Source organism: Xiphophorus hellerii, chromosome 7 (genome assembly GCF_003331165.1).
Source record: "Xiphophorus hellerii strain 12219 chromosome 7, Xiphophorus_hellerii-4.1, whole genome shotgun sequence".
NCBI classification, from domain to species: Eukaryota; Metazoa; Chordata; class Actinopteri; order Cyprinodontiformes; family Poeciliidae; genus Xiphophorus; species Xiphophorus hellerii.
In genome coordinates, this window is record NC_045678.1 from 11,335,247 (window position 1) to 11,353,152 (window position 17,906).

At 44.0% G+C, this 17,906-nt stretch overlaps 1 protein-coding gene across 2 annotated transcripts in view; it reads left to right on the forward strand.

Moving 5' to 3' along the window:
- The window catches only part of LOC116723364 (cyclic AMP receptor-like protein A), a 73,706-nt gene that overhangs the window by 26,343 nt on the left and 29,457 nt on the right, over positions 1-17,906 (forward strand). For both annotated transcript variants that reach the window (XM_032568199.1, XM_032568198.1), the window contains 3 exons: positions 329-407; positions 4,940-4,987; positions 12,020-12,102. In XM_032568199.1, the coding sequence (XP_032424090.1) occupies positions 329-407; positions 4,940-4,987; positions 12,020-12,102 (210 nt within the window). The remainder of the gene's footprint in view (positions 1-328; positions 408-4,939; positions 4,988-12,019; positions 12,103-17,906) is intronic.

Genomic DNA, 17,906 nt, shown 5'->3' on the forward strand with positions numbered 1-17,906 from the left:
AAAGTGCTAGAACCATTCAGTTACTGTGAAAAAAAATGTAGCAGAGAGTATCAGTTTCAAGTTGAAAACAGAAGTGAAACTTTTGACCAATACTTGAACCCAAAACCCATCCAAGAAAGACCATTTCAAATTATATTCCTGCTAAAAAGCATCTTATTATTATCCAAAGTAACATTTTATTACCAGATGCCTGTTCTGTCTTAACATGATGTTCCTTGAAGTCTTTAAGGAGGCCAAGTAAACTAAATCACAAATAACACAGCATCAGATGTGTTCTGGTTCCCTTTGCACATTTTGTTTTTCATCATTTCGTGTCTCTGCTTTGCAGATGGTACGTGCCTCTCTTCAGCCTCATCTTCCTCATGATCTGCTGCTATGCCAGAATCATCTGTGTGGCCAATAACAGAGTAAGTGATCGGCATGTTTCCCCACATAACACAGTAGAAACAGAGTCCAATCAATTTGATTCTGAACTTTGGGAAATAAATCAGAAATTTAGTTGTATTTGTGTTTTAGTTTTCTTTTTGTCATGACTTTTAACCCTGATGTTCCTGCAATGGTGTCGACAAGGTGACAAACTGGATCTCCTACATCTGATGGAGACAAAAATAGCTCGGGTTGGAAACAAATCAGCACTTTAAATACAGTATCTTGTCTGAGCTGCTTTATTTGGAGGTAAAAGTGTCAGTCAGAGATGCACCCAGCAGTCAAAGATAATTAGACTCACCTAATTAATTTAGATGAAGCAGAAATGCAATCATAATTTACTTGTATTTACTTATAGTTTCCTTGGTTTTTTTTTCTTATCTGTAAATACATTTGAACAGAAGACAATCAGGGAGTGGTTAGTTTAGATCAGGAGTCTGCAAGCTGTGACTCTTTAGTCCCCCCACAGGTCTTGGTAAGAAGTTTGGTAGAAATTATACAGATATAAGGATCATTTTTATCTAAAAAAAAAGGTAAAAGGAAAGGTTAGTTCATGCAGTTCCTGTGTTTGAAGAACTGCATAGAAATAATGTTATTTCTATATACATTTGAACTATAATAGGTTTTTTTTTCATAAGATCCAGTAGATTTTGCTGGTATGTATAAACTTGATTTAATTAGAATGAAGGGAATTTTTATTTTGGTATTGTGAATGTTTCTCATCCTTGAACCAGGTTGTACTTTAAAATTGCTCAATATTTATCTGCAAGGTGTTGTGTGCTTCATGGATTAAATATGAAATTCGTTTTGGCCAGAACAAATTCAATAATTCTTCTGTGCTTCACAATGTGCTCATAATCATTTAACCTTTTTTACATGTTTGTTATAAGACAAAAAACATTTTAATTGGAATTTATATCAATCAGCAGCACAAAATGGCACATAATTGCGAAAAGGAAGGAAACTGATACATGGTTGTTGCATTTTTCTTTACAAATAAAAGTCTGAAAAGTGTGGCACCCATTTATCCAATGCAACCTATCATCTTCAACGTTCACCTAATTGGTAAATAGAGCCCAAGGACTTTATGATATAAAGAAACATGTGATTGTTATAATATTGCTAAATAATGTGACTACAAGATTACAATTAATGCACATTTTCTTGATCCTTTTTGATCACACTTTGTCACAAAGTGAAACAATGTTAACCATTTTTGGCCTTATTTATTTTTTACGTTGTCATATTAGGGATGAGGTTTTCCTGAACTTTGCTTTAAAACAAAAAGGAATAGCTGTCAAGTCTATGCTTAGGATTTGTTGTTGAAGAAAATCACGTCTCTCTTGTCTTTTTCTGACAAGGAAGTTTTCTGTTTTAAGCATTTTTAACTCGTTCGGGTCGGTTTGGTAACCAGTTCATGAACTAATTTATCTCCTTGTTGATCTGCTCTACAATTTGGCTTGAAGGTCCGTGTAACTTTCCATGTTAATGGTGCAGCAGGAACCCGGAGGCAGCGTTATACAAATTGCACGTAACTACCATTACCCAATCTAACAAAACACCACTGAACATGAAGCTAATGGACGAACAGCGTTACTTTTTGTTTTGCTTTTAATTTATTTTCTTGTCGATTCCCGTCAACCAAACACAAAAGAAAAGTAAAAGAGAAGCAGGCTGAAACCTCATAAGCCTCGCAGCGGCCTTTTATTATGAATGCCCGCATTCCTTCTTCAGGCGGCGGTGGAGTGAGAGAGATCTCGCAGATAGCCAGGTAGCAGGGCGACGACAACAGAGAGCGACAGCAGGTAGCTGAGGGGCAGGGGGAAGGAAAAGAGGCTACGCAGCCCTTTATCATGGCTGTGATAACGAGGAGGGAATGAATGTAGCTGAACGCGGCTGCAGCTCATAACTCATTCAGCTCACAGCGTTCAGCTATCGCTCCCTCTTCCTCTCGTCTCCGCATCTGTCTTCCACCTTCCTCATTTCCTTTTTTTTTTGCATTCATATGTCTCTCTCGCTCTCTCTCTGACTGTACTCCCACATGTTCTCTCTGTCTTCCCCCCCTCTCTCCATTCCTTCCACCGTTTTGCTTTCTCTGTCATATTTATGAAGAGCTCAAGCCTTATCTTTTTTCAGCTGGAGGCTGTCTCACTTGAAAGAATTTCACAGGCTTTGAAAGCGGGGTAGGTGGCGACTCGCCGCTAGAAAAGGATAAAGCAGAAGAGAGCCGGGATGCTCGCCGGACACGGAAGTTCTCGCACTTTCCAGACGGAAAAGATAAGGGAGATGGGCGGACTTAAAAGACCGTGCAGATCACTGGTTTACTGGTTTTTGGAAAATCTTGGACGTGATGCTGCGTGACTGTGTGAGGCTGTTCTAACTAGCCTCGCACAGTTAGAGTTTTTTTTTTAAGCTAATGAGTCATTTCTGGCCACGCAAACACAGAGGTCTGGGAACATGGTGGCATGTTTGTAGAATGATGCGATTTGCTCATTTGGTTTTAAAACTATCCATACCCCTATTTGTAACTTTTTTCACATCTTAAGCTTGAATTTATTTTTATTCAGACTTTCTGCGATAGATAAGCAAGAACAAATTATCTTTTGAGTGATGTTCAATGTTAGTTTTTCACTACATGTAGCATTTTACTGCAATTCTTTGCTGACAGAGCTGCAAAACAATCAATCAATTTTATTTATGAAGCACCTTTCATACTTAAAGCAACTCAACGGGCTTAACAGATCAATAAAAACAAACGCACAAAACAAAACAAACAATTATCCACCACACCCCCAACATGGAAAAGTACAGAAACATACAGAACTGTATGGAAAATGCATAAACTGAGCGGAAATTATGTTTTCTTCCAATATTGTCCTGTATTTAGCTCCGTGCCCACAGCATAATGCTGCCACCACCATTTTTCTACAGCAGCATGGTGTGTTCAAGTTCTAGTCCACCACACATTGCAGTTCACTTTGTGACATGGAAAATATATATATTTTTCTTTCAATAATCATTCATTCAATAAAGCTCCACAGAGCTATTACTCTGTGGAGCAATAGCTGTCTACGTATACAAGCGCAAAATTTCACGAACACGAGTTGCAATGGTCACTTGGATGGAAGAGGTGCTACTAGCGATTGTCGCCTCATCGCAGAAGCTACATAGGAAATGAATGGAGAGGGATCGACGTTGCCTAAGCGCAAATTTATTACCATTTGGCAGGATGACTGTCATTTTAGGCACTGGCTCGCTTTGGTTGCCGATCCATACGAGGCCAGGTGGATTCTGTGCAAAAAAATCTTTTAAGCTAGGCATTAATGAGGCTAAGGCAGAGAGTCATTTCCAGTGTTGAAAGGACAAAGCTTTATATTTTAATTTTGTCTGTTTTAAATTTCATTCAAGTTGGCATTAAAAAGTTTTTAAAAGTCTTAAATATTACTTTCTGAAACCCGCACATCCCCTGTTTAATACATTGAGTTTTGGCATTATGTGTGAAAATATAAAAAGGAATAGTGGGTGTGATTACTTTTGCAGAGGACCGTAGCTGAAGTTCCCACCCTCTGACTGCAGCTAAAGCGTGTTTGCACTCAGGAGACCTGGCCGCGGCTTAATGATATTGCCACTTATTATCAGCATTTGTTGATTTTGATGGATGGTGCTGCTCAGCTGGACAACAGAGGGCTGCTGTGGAACAGCTTCAGTCTAATGGCCAAATGGCTGCACCCCCCCCACACCCACACACACACCCTGCTCCACCATTCCCCACAAACATACCACAGTCACACACACACACAGATTTACAATGACAATCACGTCAGCACGGAGAAACCATGGCAACATTGAGTTAATAAATAGCAGAACAGAGGAGCTTTTAGTGCATACTGCTCATGCTGCCGTTTTTGTGTATGCGCACGAAGACCTCGAGTTTCATCTTGGGTTAGATAAACCCCCTGACTTCCAGTTTCCTCCCCTCCCCCCCTCGCCATCTCAACCATTACAAATCCCAGTCTTGTGCGCGCCGTCTTTATGTGTCGCACGCACGTTCCTGTTGACATTTTCCCCCGCATTCTCTCCAGAGAGGAAGAGCCAGGAGCATTCCCACGTTCCTAGCCGAGATCTCACATCTGCAGTGTTTGCCCCCCCGCCCCCCCACCTCCTTTTTTAAAAATATTCTTGTTTCTCTTTGCCCCCTCTCTGCCTTGTTTTCCTCTTCCCTTGTTATAGCGTGTGTGTGCGCTGGAGCTGATCCGTTTTAGTGAGATGCTGGGAGCTGTTTAAGTGCTCCCCTCTGCCTCTAAGCTCCGCGCTCTGCTGTGAATTGGGCAATTTGGCAGGGCCGCGCGAGAGGGCGGAGGGATTTTGCATCGCCGTGATATTTGTTCCAGCTTGTCACCACAGGCACTGACCTCTAAACATTCCTCTCTAGAAAGAAAATCGCAGAATTTCCTGCGTTTCCTCCCCCATTGCCCCCCACTAATAATTCTCTCTTACTATTGTGCGTCCACAGATGCAGTCCTGGCGGGGAACCTTCAACCCCGAGCGCGAGAGACGAAAGGTAACTCTCCGGCCGCCGCATTTCTCAACACACAATTATGCGTGCGCGCCGATCGTGAGGATTACAGATTCTGCAGGATTAGTGCTCACCCTGCTCACTGGTGCAGGTGTCAAGCACGGCAGGGAGCAATTTGACCCCTTGACATTATACCCCTGGGAGTGCTTGTGCATGTGCATATGCACGTGTAGTCGCGCTCGAAATGAGACCCTTCGGGGAAATGCCAGGGATCAGAGGTGCACAGCTTGTAGGAGGGGCACGTAAATTACGCTAAGTTACATCAGATAGAGCACGGCAAAATGGGAAACAGAAATGAAATACTGGTCTGCGGTTTCTTCAGCGGTGAGTTGGTGTAAGTGGTAGAATTTAACGCAACAGGACAGCTCCAGAAAGAAAGCAGGAACTGATTAATGATTTTAAATAGTTTGCATTAAAACAATTGCCTACCCCTTTGTACAAAGTAAAAATCCTTCATAGTCTTAAGAATTTTTGGAAAAGTATAGAATTAGGTCAAAATATAGCTCAGGCCTGAGTTAGTTCAGAAAATTAATGTTGAGTATAAAATATGTTGGCATGTTTAAGATGGTGGCATTGCAAACTAGTGCAATATATAATTATAGAAATGCTAAAAATGCATTTGGAAATCTTTCATTTGTATTTGTAAAAATGTTGTCATTCTGAGATGGGGAAATCCTGCAAAATGGTTGTGGAACACCGAAACACAGGAATAGTTTAACAATACTTTTTGTATCCAGTTACGTTGACCCGATTGAAAACTGTTTTTCTGCCAGAATAAGTCCTAAAGTTTTTAAAATGCATCATGAAAAGCTGCATTTCATTTGATATTTAAAGAGGTGTTAATTCTCAACTTGTTCCCTTGCTGTAGATGCTGTTCTCCAGAAAATAACCCCTCAAAATCAGGGATTTTTCACTCATTTTCACTTCAAGCCACATCAAGATCATGAATGGCCACTAAGGGCCGGTTATAGCGACACGTATTGATAAAACCACCTATCAACAAACCGTTAAAATATTAATAAATAGCTGTCTCTATATTTGATGAGTACTTTCTTGATATTAAATAATAGTAAACCTCTTTTCATATTTGGCTGCAAACAGATAAAAACGGCTTCGATTTGATTGATCAAATAATATTTAAGCGCACAACTATTTAGTCCAGAGGGCCGCGCAAAAACTTACGGCGGGCCGGATTTGGCCCCCCGTCCTTTACTTTGACACATCTTCAGATGATGTGTTATTCAAAAGACAGAACGGAAATGTTTACTTTTAACACCTACTCCGATAAAGGCATCTTCCATCAGCAGTGTAAAGCAAAACAGAGGCTTACGTAAAGTTAGCAGCATAAAAGCAACCCTCCGCTCCTGTTCTTCCTGTTGTCTCCACCCTGCGGAACCAGGTGTGCAGTTGAGGTTAGGGGGTAAGGTTATGTAGATGCTGCCCCTAAGTGGCAGGGATAATTACTGCACAATGAACTGGCGTAACCCTCACGGCATCCTGTGCACGTGTGTGTTTGTGACAGCAGCAGCACACACTCCTCCTCATGTGGGCTAATTGCTATGTGTAGCACAGAGTGTAAATAAGTCAGCAGCGGTTTTTATCACACTCTTTCCTCGTATTTCTCCTTCCCAGTCGCTTCCCTCATTTCCATCTTCCCCCCCCCCCCCTCCCTGCCTTTTGCTTTGCGCTCTCTCTCTCTCTCTCTCTACCTCTCTCTCTCCCTCCCTCATCTACCCCCTTCCCCTCCCTTGCCGTCTGTCTATCTCAGTCTTGTACTCATACGCAGCATGAATAAAGCAGCGAGCCAGGTTCATGGCCATGAATATTTATGAGAGTTTATGCGCGCGCTGCGATGCTTTAAAACAACAACAACAGCCTCCCAGATTGCTCTTGCCATGCCAGCGAGCTGCGGTTCATGTGTGTCACGAGTGTGTAGCAGCAGGTGTAAACTACAGAAAGCGATTCCTGCAGGTTGTCTAAAGACCGCCGGCTCTGGGTCGTGTTGCCGCCGCCGCCCCCACCCTCCCCCCACCCCGCTCTCTAGCGCTTGCACACGTCGCTTCCTGAGTTTGTCATTCTTTATTCCTCTCCCTGGCACCTCGTGGCACCCTCTCTTTCCCTCTCGCTGTCTACGGACGTGCGTCTGTGCAGAGTGATGACGTACATTACTGATGCTGGCAGCTGTCAGGGCCATAAGTCAGATGGTTGTGACCTATCTCTGTGTGTGTGTGTGTGTCTATGTCTGGAGCCGTTTGTCGGCAGTCGGGCTTAAAGATGTATTCACGCACACACACACAAGCGCCACGAGGTCTCGCAGCAGCACAGGTCATGGAGAGCATATTCAAAAGGAGGTTTTTAAGTCATCAAACCACAGACACACACACACACGCGGACGCACACACCTTTAAGCACATTTGCACACGCAGCAGCTCGGTCCCGTCGGGTAGCAACAAAACTGGCTGTGCAAACAGCGAGCCGCTTGTTCTCCGTCTTCTCGAGGCGTTTGTTTACAAATCCACACAAGCTTTGCCTTGAGTAATAACGTGATGTGTCTGTGCATCTGTGTGTGTGTGCGTGGGGGTGGGCGTGTGTGTGTGTGTGTGTGTGCTCCTACATCCCTAACCTTGTATCCCACTGAGCTTTAGCCCTGCATGAGTGCCTCCTCATTAATCCACTTAGTTTTGATTTTATTTGTCTCCGACAGCACAGGTCTGTGCGAGCAAGGTGCAGTCAGCCTCTCAGAGGTGCAGGCCTGGTGAGAAGTTTACATGCCTCGTCTTCGGGGTTGGGACTGGGGGGAGCGACATTGGTTTCATTTTGAGCTTTTAAAGAAGAATTTGAACTGTTTTAGTTTTCGGGGTGGAATTATTGTACGACCCCAGACTTCGGTGATTGAAAAAGAAGAAATGAGTGCACAGGTTTGAACTTTTTTATGAATTTTCTCTACTCCACACACACACACACACACGCGTAGAAGCTCAAATATTCGTAAACAGGCTTTTCAATACTTTGATAAAAACCATTCATCAGGTTCAGATCATTGTAGAAGCCTTATCCCTTCCAAAACCAAGGTTGATGTGATTCTTTTTTTTTTTTTCTTTTTGGGCGATGTTCAAGCTTCAACCATCTACTTGAGTTAATCAGGAAGTTGACTTGTTTGGCAATAGTTTTCCACCTCTTTCATCCTTGCGTTGTCTGTACATAATAATAGATCAATACCGCTTGCAGCGAAGGAAACCCTCAGCATGATGCTGTCGCTACCGTTCTTGACAGATGGAAAGTTTTCAAAGCAAACAACACTGTTCCACCAACACATCAGGGAAGTCGCAATGCTTATTTGTAAAAAGGACGTTTGCAATACAACATTACTTCCCACATCGCTTTTCCTATTGTTTCACTAAAGAATCCGTTCATCTTGATTGATAGAATATTCGTACCGCTAAAACTCCACTCCAGGTTTTCCAGGTTACTCACAACAGCTCACCGCATTGCATGCTCCAAGCATAAACAAGAAAAGCTTATCACAATTGCAGTATGCTAAAGACTGAACAAGGAAGTCCGTCTCACTCGCATCTCAAAATGTCTATCTTGTGTCATAAAACTTTGTGGTTTAACTGTGCTAGTGGCTCAGTTGAAGTGGCTACAAAAGAGACGACTGAACTGCAGACGTGTGGAAAGCATCTTTGCTGGAAAGAGGAGGAACGGAGGCGGGAGTTGATATTTTTCGAAAGATTTTTCAAAATAAAATATGCCACAAACTGCAGTTAATACGAGGACCTTGACAGATGAGTGAAGTTGACGTAAGCCGCAGAGGAGAGAAAGAAAAGTGTTAGCCACTTCCTAGCCAAAGTGTCCTCATTACAAATGCAACTTTTCGACATCAGATTTTGTCTCGAAAGGACAGTAGCACCAAAACTAGGTTTTGGATGGCTAAAGAAGGCTAATATTAAGCTTCTGGAATGGCCCTAACTTTAAGACATTGTGGACTAGGCCTAAAAGCAAGTCCATGTCCAAGAAACCAACCAGTTTAATGGAGCTTTACCATGTGATCAAATATCGAACATGAATCATTGTTAAATTTATACAAAATGCAAGTTGCATAACTTTTCAAAGTGATGAGAAAGTAAATATCAGTGGCAGTCTGCCACTGATATTTAGCTTGTATGTCTAATTTTTCCAGATTGGAGAAAAACAGTCAATTCAAAGTCTACCTTGAAAAGTCTAAAATGAATATATTTATGCCTACACTGACTTCTCATGTATCTTCTCCGAGTTTTACCACTCCCCGGTTGGCATCTTGATGACTTTAGCTGTCATCAAGGAAAAGGAAAAATATTTCTTTTTCCATGTTGGAAATATGAACATATTGTCATAATTTTTTCTGTGAAAAAATAACATTTTATTATAATTCTTTTTCAATAACATCCTTATTTTGTAGAATTGCGGAAGTTGGTGTTAATTGAGCTCAGATCAATGCTACCTAAAATGTAAAAGTTGCAGGCGGGAGTTTTCAAGAATGCGTTGCATGCTCTAACCCACGTCACATAAATACGACTAATCCCTTTAGTGATTATTCATGAGTAGTCGAAGCAACGTTGCCCTATAAAAAAAAAAAATCTGAATATTTTAAGAGTTTCCCAGTGAAAATCCTTAAAACGCCGCCGAATCGGATTGTACCTTCAGTAAACCCGATGCGGTTATTTTTAGAGGCAGCTTGTTGTGAGGCGAGCGTCAGCCGAGGCGATGGGGTGATTGCTGTGGGTGGCGGCGGTGGTGGGAGGCAGCGGGGGGGAGGGGCGGCTCGCGATAACTGTCTGTAATCTAGTGAGTGTCATTAACGTTGGGAGCGCTGCGCCCGCGCCGCATAATTACGGTTTCATTCCCCCTCTGCCTCCCGAGCTGTGCAAGGGGCCTCTGACACCGGAGGACTGTGATTAAAAACACGAGGCACTTCACCCGCACTCTTCCTCCTCCTCCTCCTCCTCCTCCTCCTCCTGCCAGTCTACATCCTGTTCTGTTGCTCGCTGAAATTCCTCCTTGTTGGAGATTACCTGGCTTGATCCGGTCGTTAGAGCGTTTTGTTTTTCCAGTTTGTTTTTTTTTTTTCTTCTTTGCGTCCTTCCCTTTTTCCTGCGGTGTGACTCATGCAGTGACACATGAAGTTAGGACGACAATAGGCAGATCTTACCATGACCACTGATGCCAGAGAGTCCCATAATAACAGACACTAATAGGGCTAAAACTAGCGTCTGCCTTCGGGTCGTGCTGTTACAGACAGTGATGCAGAAATACGACCGACTTCCTCTCCGTTGATCGTAAGCAGGCGACGTTTGTGTGTACGCACACACACACGTATAAGATAAAATACCACCAGATTTTCATTTGAATTGTTTAAAAATGCCTGCGTTAAAGCTTGCATGCCTCAGGGTCTTTCTGGTGAGTAATTAATTTCCAGCATGTGGGGGTAGAGACCGGAGCTCGTGGGCCTGCCTCCTGGCTCCGAGCGTCGGTGTGTGTGTGTGTGTGTTTCTGTGTGTGTTACAGAGAAAAATAAAAGGGAGGGAGACTTTGCGCTGCCTCGGATGCTGCATCCGAGCCTGGAGGAGGGAGAGGGGGGGAGAGGAGAAAAAAAAAAAAACAACACAGCGCAGAAAATCGATCCAGGGGCCGCTCTTTTCAGCCTCTTCCGGATGCGAGAGTCCTCCTCTCCCGGGAATTAGATAACGGCTTGTAAAAGCTCTCCAGCACCGAGCTCTTTCCACCCTCCTCGACTTTTAGCTGCTGCTGCATCTTTCTGTCTTCCTGCCTGTTCGTCCGCAATATTGCCTTCGCCTCCCCTCCTTCGCACAACTGCAAAGTATTAGCCTCTGGTTTAATTGGAATTCCCGTTTCTTTCTCATAACTTGTGTGGATATTGTGTATTATCTGCATCTTAATATTTTATTAGGTTCTAATTGGCCTTTGTTGCCTGCCTCTGTGCTGTGATCTGCCCGTTAAGGCGCTAACTACGGGTGCTTGTGTGATTATCAGCCTCCTCGCGAAGGTATTCTTTTTTTTTTCCACATTGCAACCACAAACCTCGGTGTACATAATTACGATCTGGAAGGAAAAAAAGATAGATGATTTTCAAAGAATTAAAAAAAAAAGGTTATCTAAAGAGTTGGTGTGTGTTAATACTTTTGTAGAACCACTTGGCTGCACTCGTATTTTACGTCTGTACCAAAACTCTACATCCACAAAACATTTGTTTTACAAAATCACTCAAGCCCAGTCAGTTTGGATGTGGGTGTTCTGCGAATAGTATTTTCAAGTAGGTTTCTACTTTGACTGGACCATTTCTAATAAGCTTTGATTTAAACCGTTCCATTGAACTTCCTTCTACAAGGTGACCTTTCAAACATTTATCGAGTCTTTCCGGCCTCTATCATATATTCTTTGAGTACTGCCCTGTATTAAGTCACGTCTACGTCTCCATGAACCGAGTATTGTGCTCGTTCCTGCTTCCTCGTTTCCTGCTAAAGAAAATGACCCCCACAGCATGATGCTGCCAGGTAGCCTAGTAGTTTTAATTTTGGTCTTGTGTTATTCCACATGTATGTTGCGTTCCCTGCTTGGGGTAAACTCTACACAAAATGTATTTTATTTATTAGTACTTTAAACCTTTCCCCAACCGTTTTCCTGACCTGTCTGCTGTGTTTCTTGGCCTTCATGATGCCGCTTGTTCTCTAGTGTTCTCTAACAAACCTCTGACAAACATCACACGTGGATTTAGATCGAAGCCAAGTTACACAGTAGTGGACTTTTTTCTCCATACAGGTGATTTATGAACGCAATTTGTTGCACTGGGTCTCATTTAGGGCTGTTGGAGGAAAGGGGGTTTGAAAACCAATGCATGCCAGCCTTTTCACATTTTTATTTGTGAAAAAAAAAAATGTTTAGGGGTGGGAACTCTTTTGCAAAAAGTGTTTCTCTGCTCAGTGAAGTTAACCACGGTTTTATTTTTTATTTCTCCTCCAGGTTTCCTTGGCCGAGGAGATCAAGCCGCTGAAGTGGTATCCGTCCGTTTACCTGCTGGTGTCCACCTTCCCGCTGGTTAACAGGTAGCTGCTTGGCCTCACCTGGCCGCCATATAAACCCTGTTGTTTGATTCGCTTTGTTCCGCTCATCCTATCTCCTCCTCCGCTGCCTTAGCATATCTCGTCCTTTGTTCTCCCTTATCTGAGCTCTCACAAAGACTTTGCAGTACGAGCACTATAAAGGAAGTTGTCGCGCGTGTGTGAGAGATGGAGGAAGAAAGCATTTTATTGCCTTTTTTATAAAACGGGAGTTTCATCAGCTGAGGTGAGGTCCGGTAAATGATACCCCCCCCTCCCACCACAGCACCGTTATCACTCTTTCACCCGCTTCCCTTCCCGTCCTCCAGCTCTCCCTCCCCACCTTCCCTCACCGAGCCGGTGTGATTGACAGGTCAGGGTTACTAAGTGATTAGCTGTAGCGGCTCTGCTTGTCGCCACAGCCATGTAGGCGGAGACACAGGTCAATTACAGGGTCAACGTCTTTCAAAGGCTCGGCTCAAACACTACCCCCCTCCCCCCTACATGCACCCTCCCTCTTTCGCCCCCTTTACCCTTCCTCTCTCGCCGTTCACCTCTCCATCTATTCCACTCGTTCCTCCTCCCTGGCTGTTGGCTGATGAAGATGACAAACGGCATCCTGTGTTAACCTCCCTGCTCTCCTTCCTCTCTCCCTCTTTTACGCTCTAAAAGTCTGTTATAGCCCCCATATTTTTACTCCTCCTCGCTCGGGCTTTCCATCTTTCTGCCTCTATGTTTTTATGTCACCCCCACCACCACCACCTCCTTCCTTCTCCTCCTGCACTTTTCCACACAAAGCCCCTCTCTCCCTCTCCTGAGCAAATACGCTCTCGCTCGGCTCCGCTCTGCCTTCCTCCAGAGAATGAACGAGGGGAAAACAGGAATGAATTGCTCTCTCGTCGTCGCCATCCTCCTCCTCCTCCTCCCTTGGTTCAGCAGCAGCAGCAGCGGTGGCAGCAGCAGCGCTGGCTGTATATATCTCCGGCTCCTATTAATTTGTTAGCCCCCCCGCCCCTCCTCCCCCCCTTCGTCTCCCCGGCTCATATCCTCTTCCACCTCCTCGCCTCTTTTCCACAGTCTCTCCCTCCTTTTCCTTCCCTCCCCTCGGCTGAGTGCCGGAGTGTGTAAAGTGTTTGTCACGGTGCCGTGCCGATGTCGCTGTGCTCTCGCTTCCGCTCCGCCTCGGCTCCGCGTGTGTTGTGCTGCGCGTGCGCGTAAAGTGGGTGGCTGGTTTTCTGTGTCGAGGCGAATGTGCTGTCGCTGCTTGTTGCTGCGGAGCGCACGGCGTGTTTGTCCGCTTCAACTCGAGAGTGTGTGTGCGCCGCTTATTTTCCCCGCTGCTTGTGTCTGCCTGCGAGCTCTTCTCCACGCGCCCGCGAGCATGTGTGGGGGTGTGTGTGTGTGTGTGCGTCTGAGTGAGGGATTATTTCTATCTGAGCTCCAAAGCCTCCTAAACAGGGCTTAGAGAGACGGCCCAGGGCAGCAGCAGCTAAAGCCGGCGGGTAGAGCAGAGCTCTCTCTTTCTCGCTCTGCTCTGCGCCCCCTGTCTCGATGCCATTTCTGCCTGCCCTGATCCATCGGCAGGCACTCCCACACACACGCCCACGCACCCCCGCACACACACACGCACACACACTCTTGTTTTGGCCCTCATCTGCTGCCACACTCGCAAACACACGCATACATAGTCAGACGCCACACACAATTTTAATCTGTTCCAAATGCTCACTGGTAAATGTGTTAATTCGACACCAGCTGTTGCGAATTGAAATGGGAAAGCGCTCCTGCTTTTTTTTTTTTCCCTCACACATGCATGGACGAGCCATTATACATCATTTTACCATACACATCTCTCTCTCTCTTTTTCTCTCTTTCTCTCTCTCTCTCTCTTTCTCCTTTCTCGCACTCACTTGCCCTCATTTGGCAACGCAAAAGTAGCACCAGACACCCACATCTTCTCACTTCTGCCTCCTTCTTATCCTCCCCTTTCTCCTTCGGCGTCTTTCTCCTACTCTCTCTTGCTCTCCAGCCTGGCTCGGCTTCTTTCTCTCTCTCGATCCGTGTGTGTGTGTGTGTGTGTGCGCGCTTGTGTGTGTGGTAGCACTGCCCGGGCACGACTAGAGTTTTCACAGTCTGCTTCTCACATCGCCTCCCCTGTGTGCTTTACGGTGTGGGTGTGTGTTTGTTTACAAGGCTTGTCTAGATTCCTACTGTGCGTGCTTGTACGCTTGTTTGCATAAATAAGCCCTCTCCTCGGAACCTGGCTGCTGATTTCAGAGCGGCGTGGTGGCTCCGTGTGCGGCTCCTAGTCTTTTGCGAGGCCTTTTTGCTCCATTTGTGGCGTGCGGAGGCCCGGTCAAGGTTCTCTGTGGGAAAAACTTTAGGAAAAGTAGCACGCTTTCACGGGATTTACTCAAAAAGTTCAGACGAAATGTAGAACATGGAGCGACAGTTCTGGGAACGAGTTTTTACCCCTTTACGGATTTTGTCTGTTTTTACTTTTGTGTCGCGCTAAAATGTTTCGGATCATCAAACTAATTTCAATATGAAACAAAGACAACCTGAGTAAAAACTAAATGCAGTTTTTAAACTAATCAAGTGAAATGAGATACACAAACCAACCTGGTCTTGAGTGAAAATGTAACTACCCCTTAAACCTCAGCCACTTGAATTAAGCATTAGCAATATTTGGCAAAGTTGTTGTAATCACTGCAGAGGAATTTTGACCCTTTCTTCTTAGAAGACTTACTTTAAATCAGCCTTATGTCACAGAGTCCCAACTTTAACTACGTCAATCCAAGGCCATTTTGCCATTCAAAGGTGGAGTTTCAGATTAATTCATTCTATTTTACTTAGAAAGTACATCTAAAGAAACATTACTCAAAGTGCCATAAAGTAGGGACAGATGAAACAGGTAATAATAATAATAATAATAATAATAATAATAATAATAAATATAAAGTAAAAGAAAGTAAGAAAAAGACTAAATTAAAATGCTAACAGAAAGTGGTGTAGCTGTTGCAATACAGGTTTTCTTGATACCATTTATCCTCAATTTAAATCGAAGACAAAATCTGCGGTTCAGCTATACTCGTAGGATGGTCTGATGAAAAAGTTGGAACCCTGAAGTTGCATTCTCTCTACTCATCTAAGCTGTCTTACTGGTTAAAAAATAAAAAAAATCTTGCGATGCAAATATTTCAGTTTAATCGATTAGTTTTGATCGCTAGGTCATGAACATTCAGATTGGATTCTCAATGCGAGACTGAAGACACTTTGTCAAGTCTAAAGCGAAAGCAAAGGAAGAAGCAAACATCAGACTTTCTGTGTGTAGGCAGGTGCTGAAGTCAGCCTGCTCACTTGAGGGAAATTTTGCATCATTCTTCTGCACACTTAAAATTCGTCATGTAAAAAAAAAACGAAAAAAAACCCAGCAGCTTCATACTAGTAACCGACCCAGACCTCGCCTAAACAACCCCTCTCTTGTGAACGAGCAGGAATAAAGCCTGGCCCCACATCCACCGCCTGCTTTTTCTCCTTTTTCTGAGGGCTTGTCTTCTAGTCTTTCTCTGATGTTGTTGTTTTTTTTTTTTTCCTTTCCGTCTGAGCTCGATGCCTTTGAGCAATCAGAGTTACGTGCCCAAAGGAGGGTGCTTCAGCGTGGATAAATTGGCCCTGGCGGCAGAGCTTGAACCGGTGATGCGTCTCTAACCTTGAGTTCACCCTGTCACCCCAGGAGGTAGCTTGCATCCTCCTAGTTATTCTTGGTTTCCCTCGATGCTGCCTGTGGGTTTCGTGGTGTCTGTAGACCTATACGTGCTTGCAGGGGATTTTTTATTTTTTTTTGGTATGGGCTGCCTACAGCGTCAAAGCCTAACCCCCCTTCCTTTCTGCCTTTCTCTAGAGGAGATCTGATTTCCCTGCTCCGGGCGAGCAGCGAGTACAAGACAAAGTGTGCGTTCATCTGTGTGTGCTTCGACGCACGCCGCACGCTCGTGAGTTCGCGCGCACAAACAATCCGGGCCAGGCAGACCTTCCACATCCCCGTTCTGCGCTTTGAAAAACGAGGGAGGAAATCTCAGAGCAGCAGTTATTATTCATCCCTCAAAGAGAACGGGGAAGAGTGGGAGGTGGAGGGGGGGGGGAATGGATGGAGGGAGGAAGACAGAAAGAGAGAGCCAAAGAGGAGGGCTGAAGAAGGGGTGTGTGTGTGTGTGTGTGTGTGGTGGGGGGGATACATTAACTCTTATCTCACTGTATTTGGCGTTCTGCATCCCAGGATGAGCTCCCTTTCTCTTTCTCTCGCTCTTTTGCGTTCCTTCCTTTCGACAGTCCCTTCCTTCCGTTGCTTGCCTCTGCGCCTCGGAGTGTCTCGCATTCAGAGCGGCTGGATGTGTGCTCGCGCCTCTGTGTCTGTGTAGGCTGGTGTGTGGTTTGCTCTGCCTACCCTACTGTCTTTTTGTGGTGTTTTCTCAGCTTCAGCAAGTAAACGGAAGCTGAAAGGCAAAATGCAGGGTTCGCACTCGCATCTTTGAGAATGTCAGGACTCTCTGGTTTTTATTGCTTTGAAATTACATTTACAGATTTGGGCAAATTTTGTTGACGACCCTTCTAAAAATGTGTAAAAAGTCTTTTTTAAAAAAAGCCTCTTCAACAGCTGCAGCATTACATGATAATGGAAATTGCAGATAAATCCAACCTTTAAGTCGTCTGCGTTTATTCAGTGGAAAATTCTCACATTGAAACAATAATTTCTGACAAAATTCCTCTACTTTGTACCCCTCTTGTTAACACTTTATTGTGTAAACCCCCCGAAGCCAAGAGAATAGCAAGTACTCTTCGCTTATAACCTTTCACTGGGTCGAAGCATGCAGAGAGAGGGATATTTGATCAATCCTGGATATACTCTTTCTTGATCAGCCAGAGTCCTGGTTAATAACCATGGAAGAACACTGATTTTTGTCATTTCTGTTTTGTTTTGGATTGTTATTCTGCTCAAAAACATAAATCGTAACGTATTTTCAGTCTTGTATTAAAGGCCACCAGATTTTTATTCAGGATTCATTATATTTAAGGTTCCTAGAGCCACAGCATCATAGATCCCCCGCCATACTTAACAATATGCATGAGGTTTCTTATGGCCTTTTCTGAAGCACCAATGTCCATGCTCTAAATCAGTGTGGTCAGGAACGGCTCCGCTTTGTCAGTGTTCTGATCATCTGTGCTACCTTGTCAGATTTTGCGGTGGAGAGACAAGTTAGTCGGCAGTAAGGGTTTAACTAAATGAAGACCTTACCATGTCCTCAGGTGCCCCAAATCAACAATCACTGTTGCAAAGATAAGGTAAATGCTCAACCTAACCACTCCTTCTTAAGATGGTTTCCCAAAGTGATCCCCAAAACAAGATCTTTCCACTCCCTTCCAATTTTACTGCACCCTGTATGCAATTCAATACAATATTTCCCTATTAAAATCCAGTGGGTGACTTCTAAACAGTGCAAACAACAAAACATGAAATTTCATTGTTGAAAACCAATTGACCAAATGCATAGAGGGATGAATCTTATGGAGATTGATACACAATTAGACAAACATTCCTCACTTACAATGATGGCAACAATAGACCAACCAAAAGGAGTGCGACAATAAAACAAAATTCATCATTTACAAAATTATCTCACACAAAAAACATAGCAGCCAATAATTAGAACCAGACAAGAAATGTTGTCGCTACAACACAAATGGTCACACACCAAAGGTGGTCCAATATTACATTAATAAGGCAACTAAATATTCAATAACCAACAAAA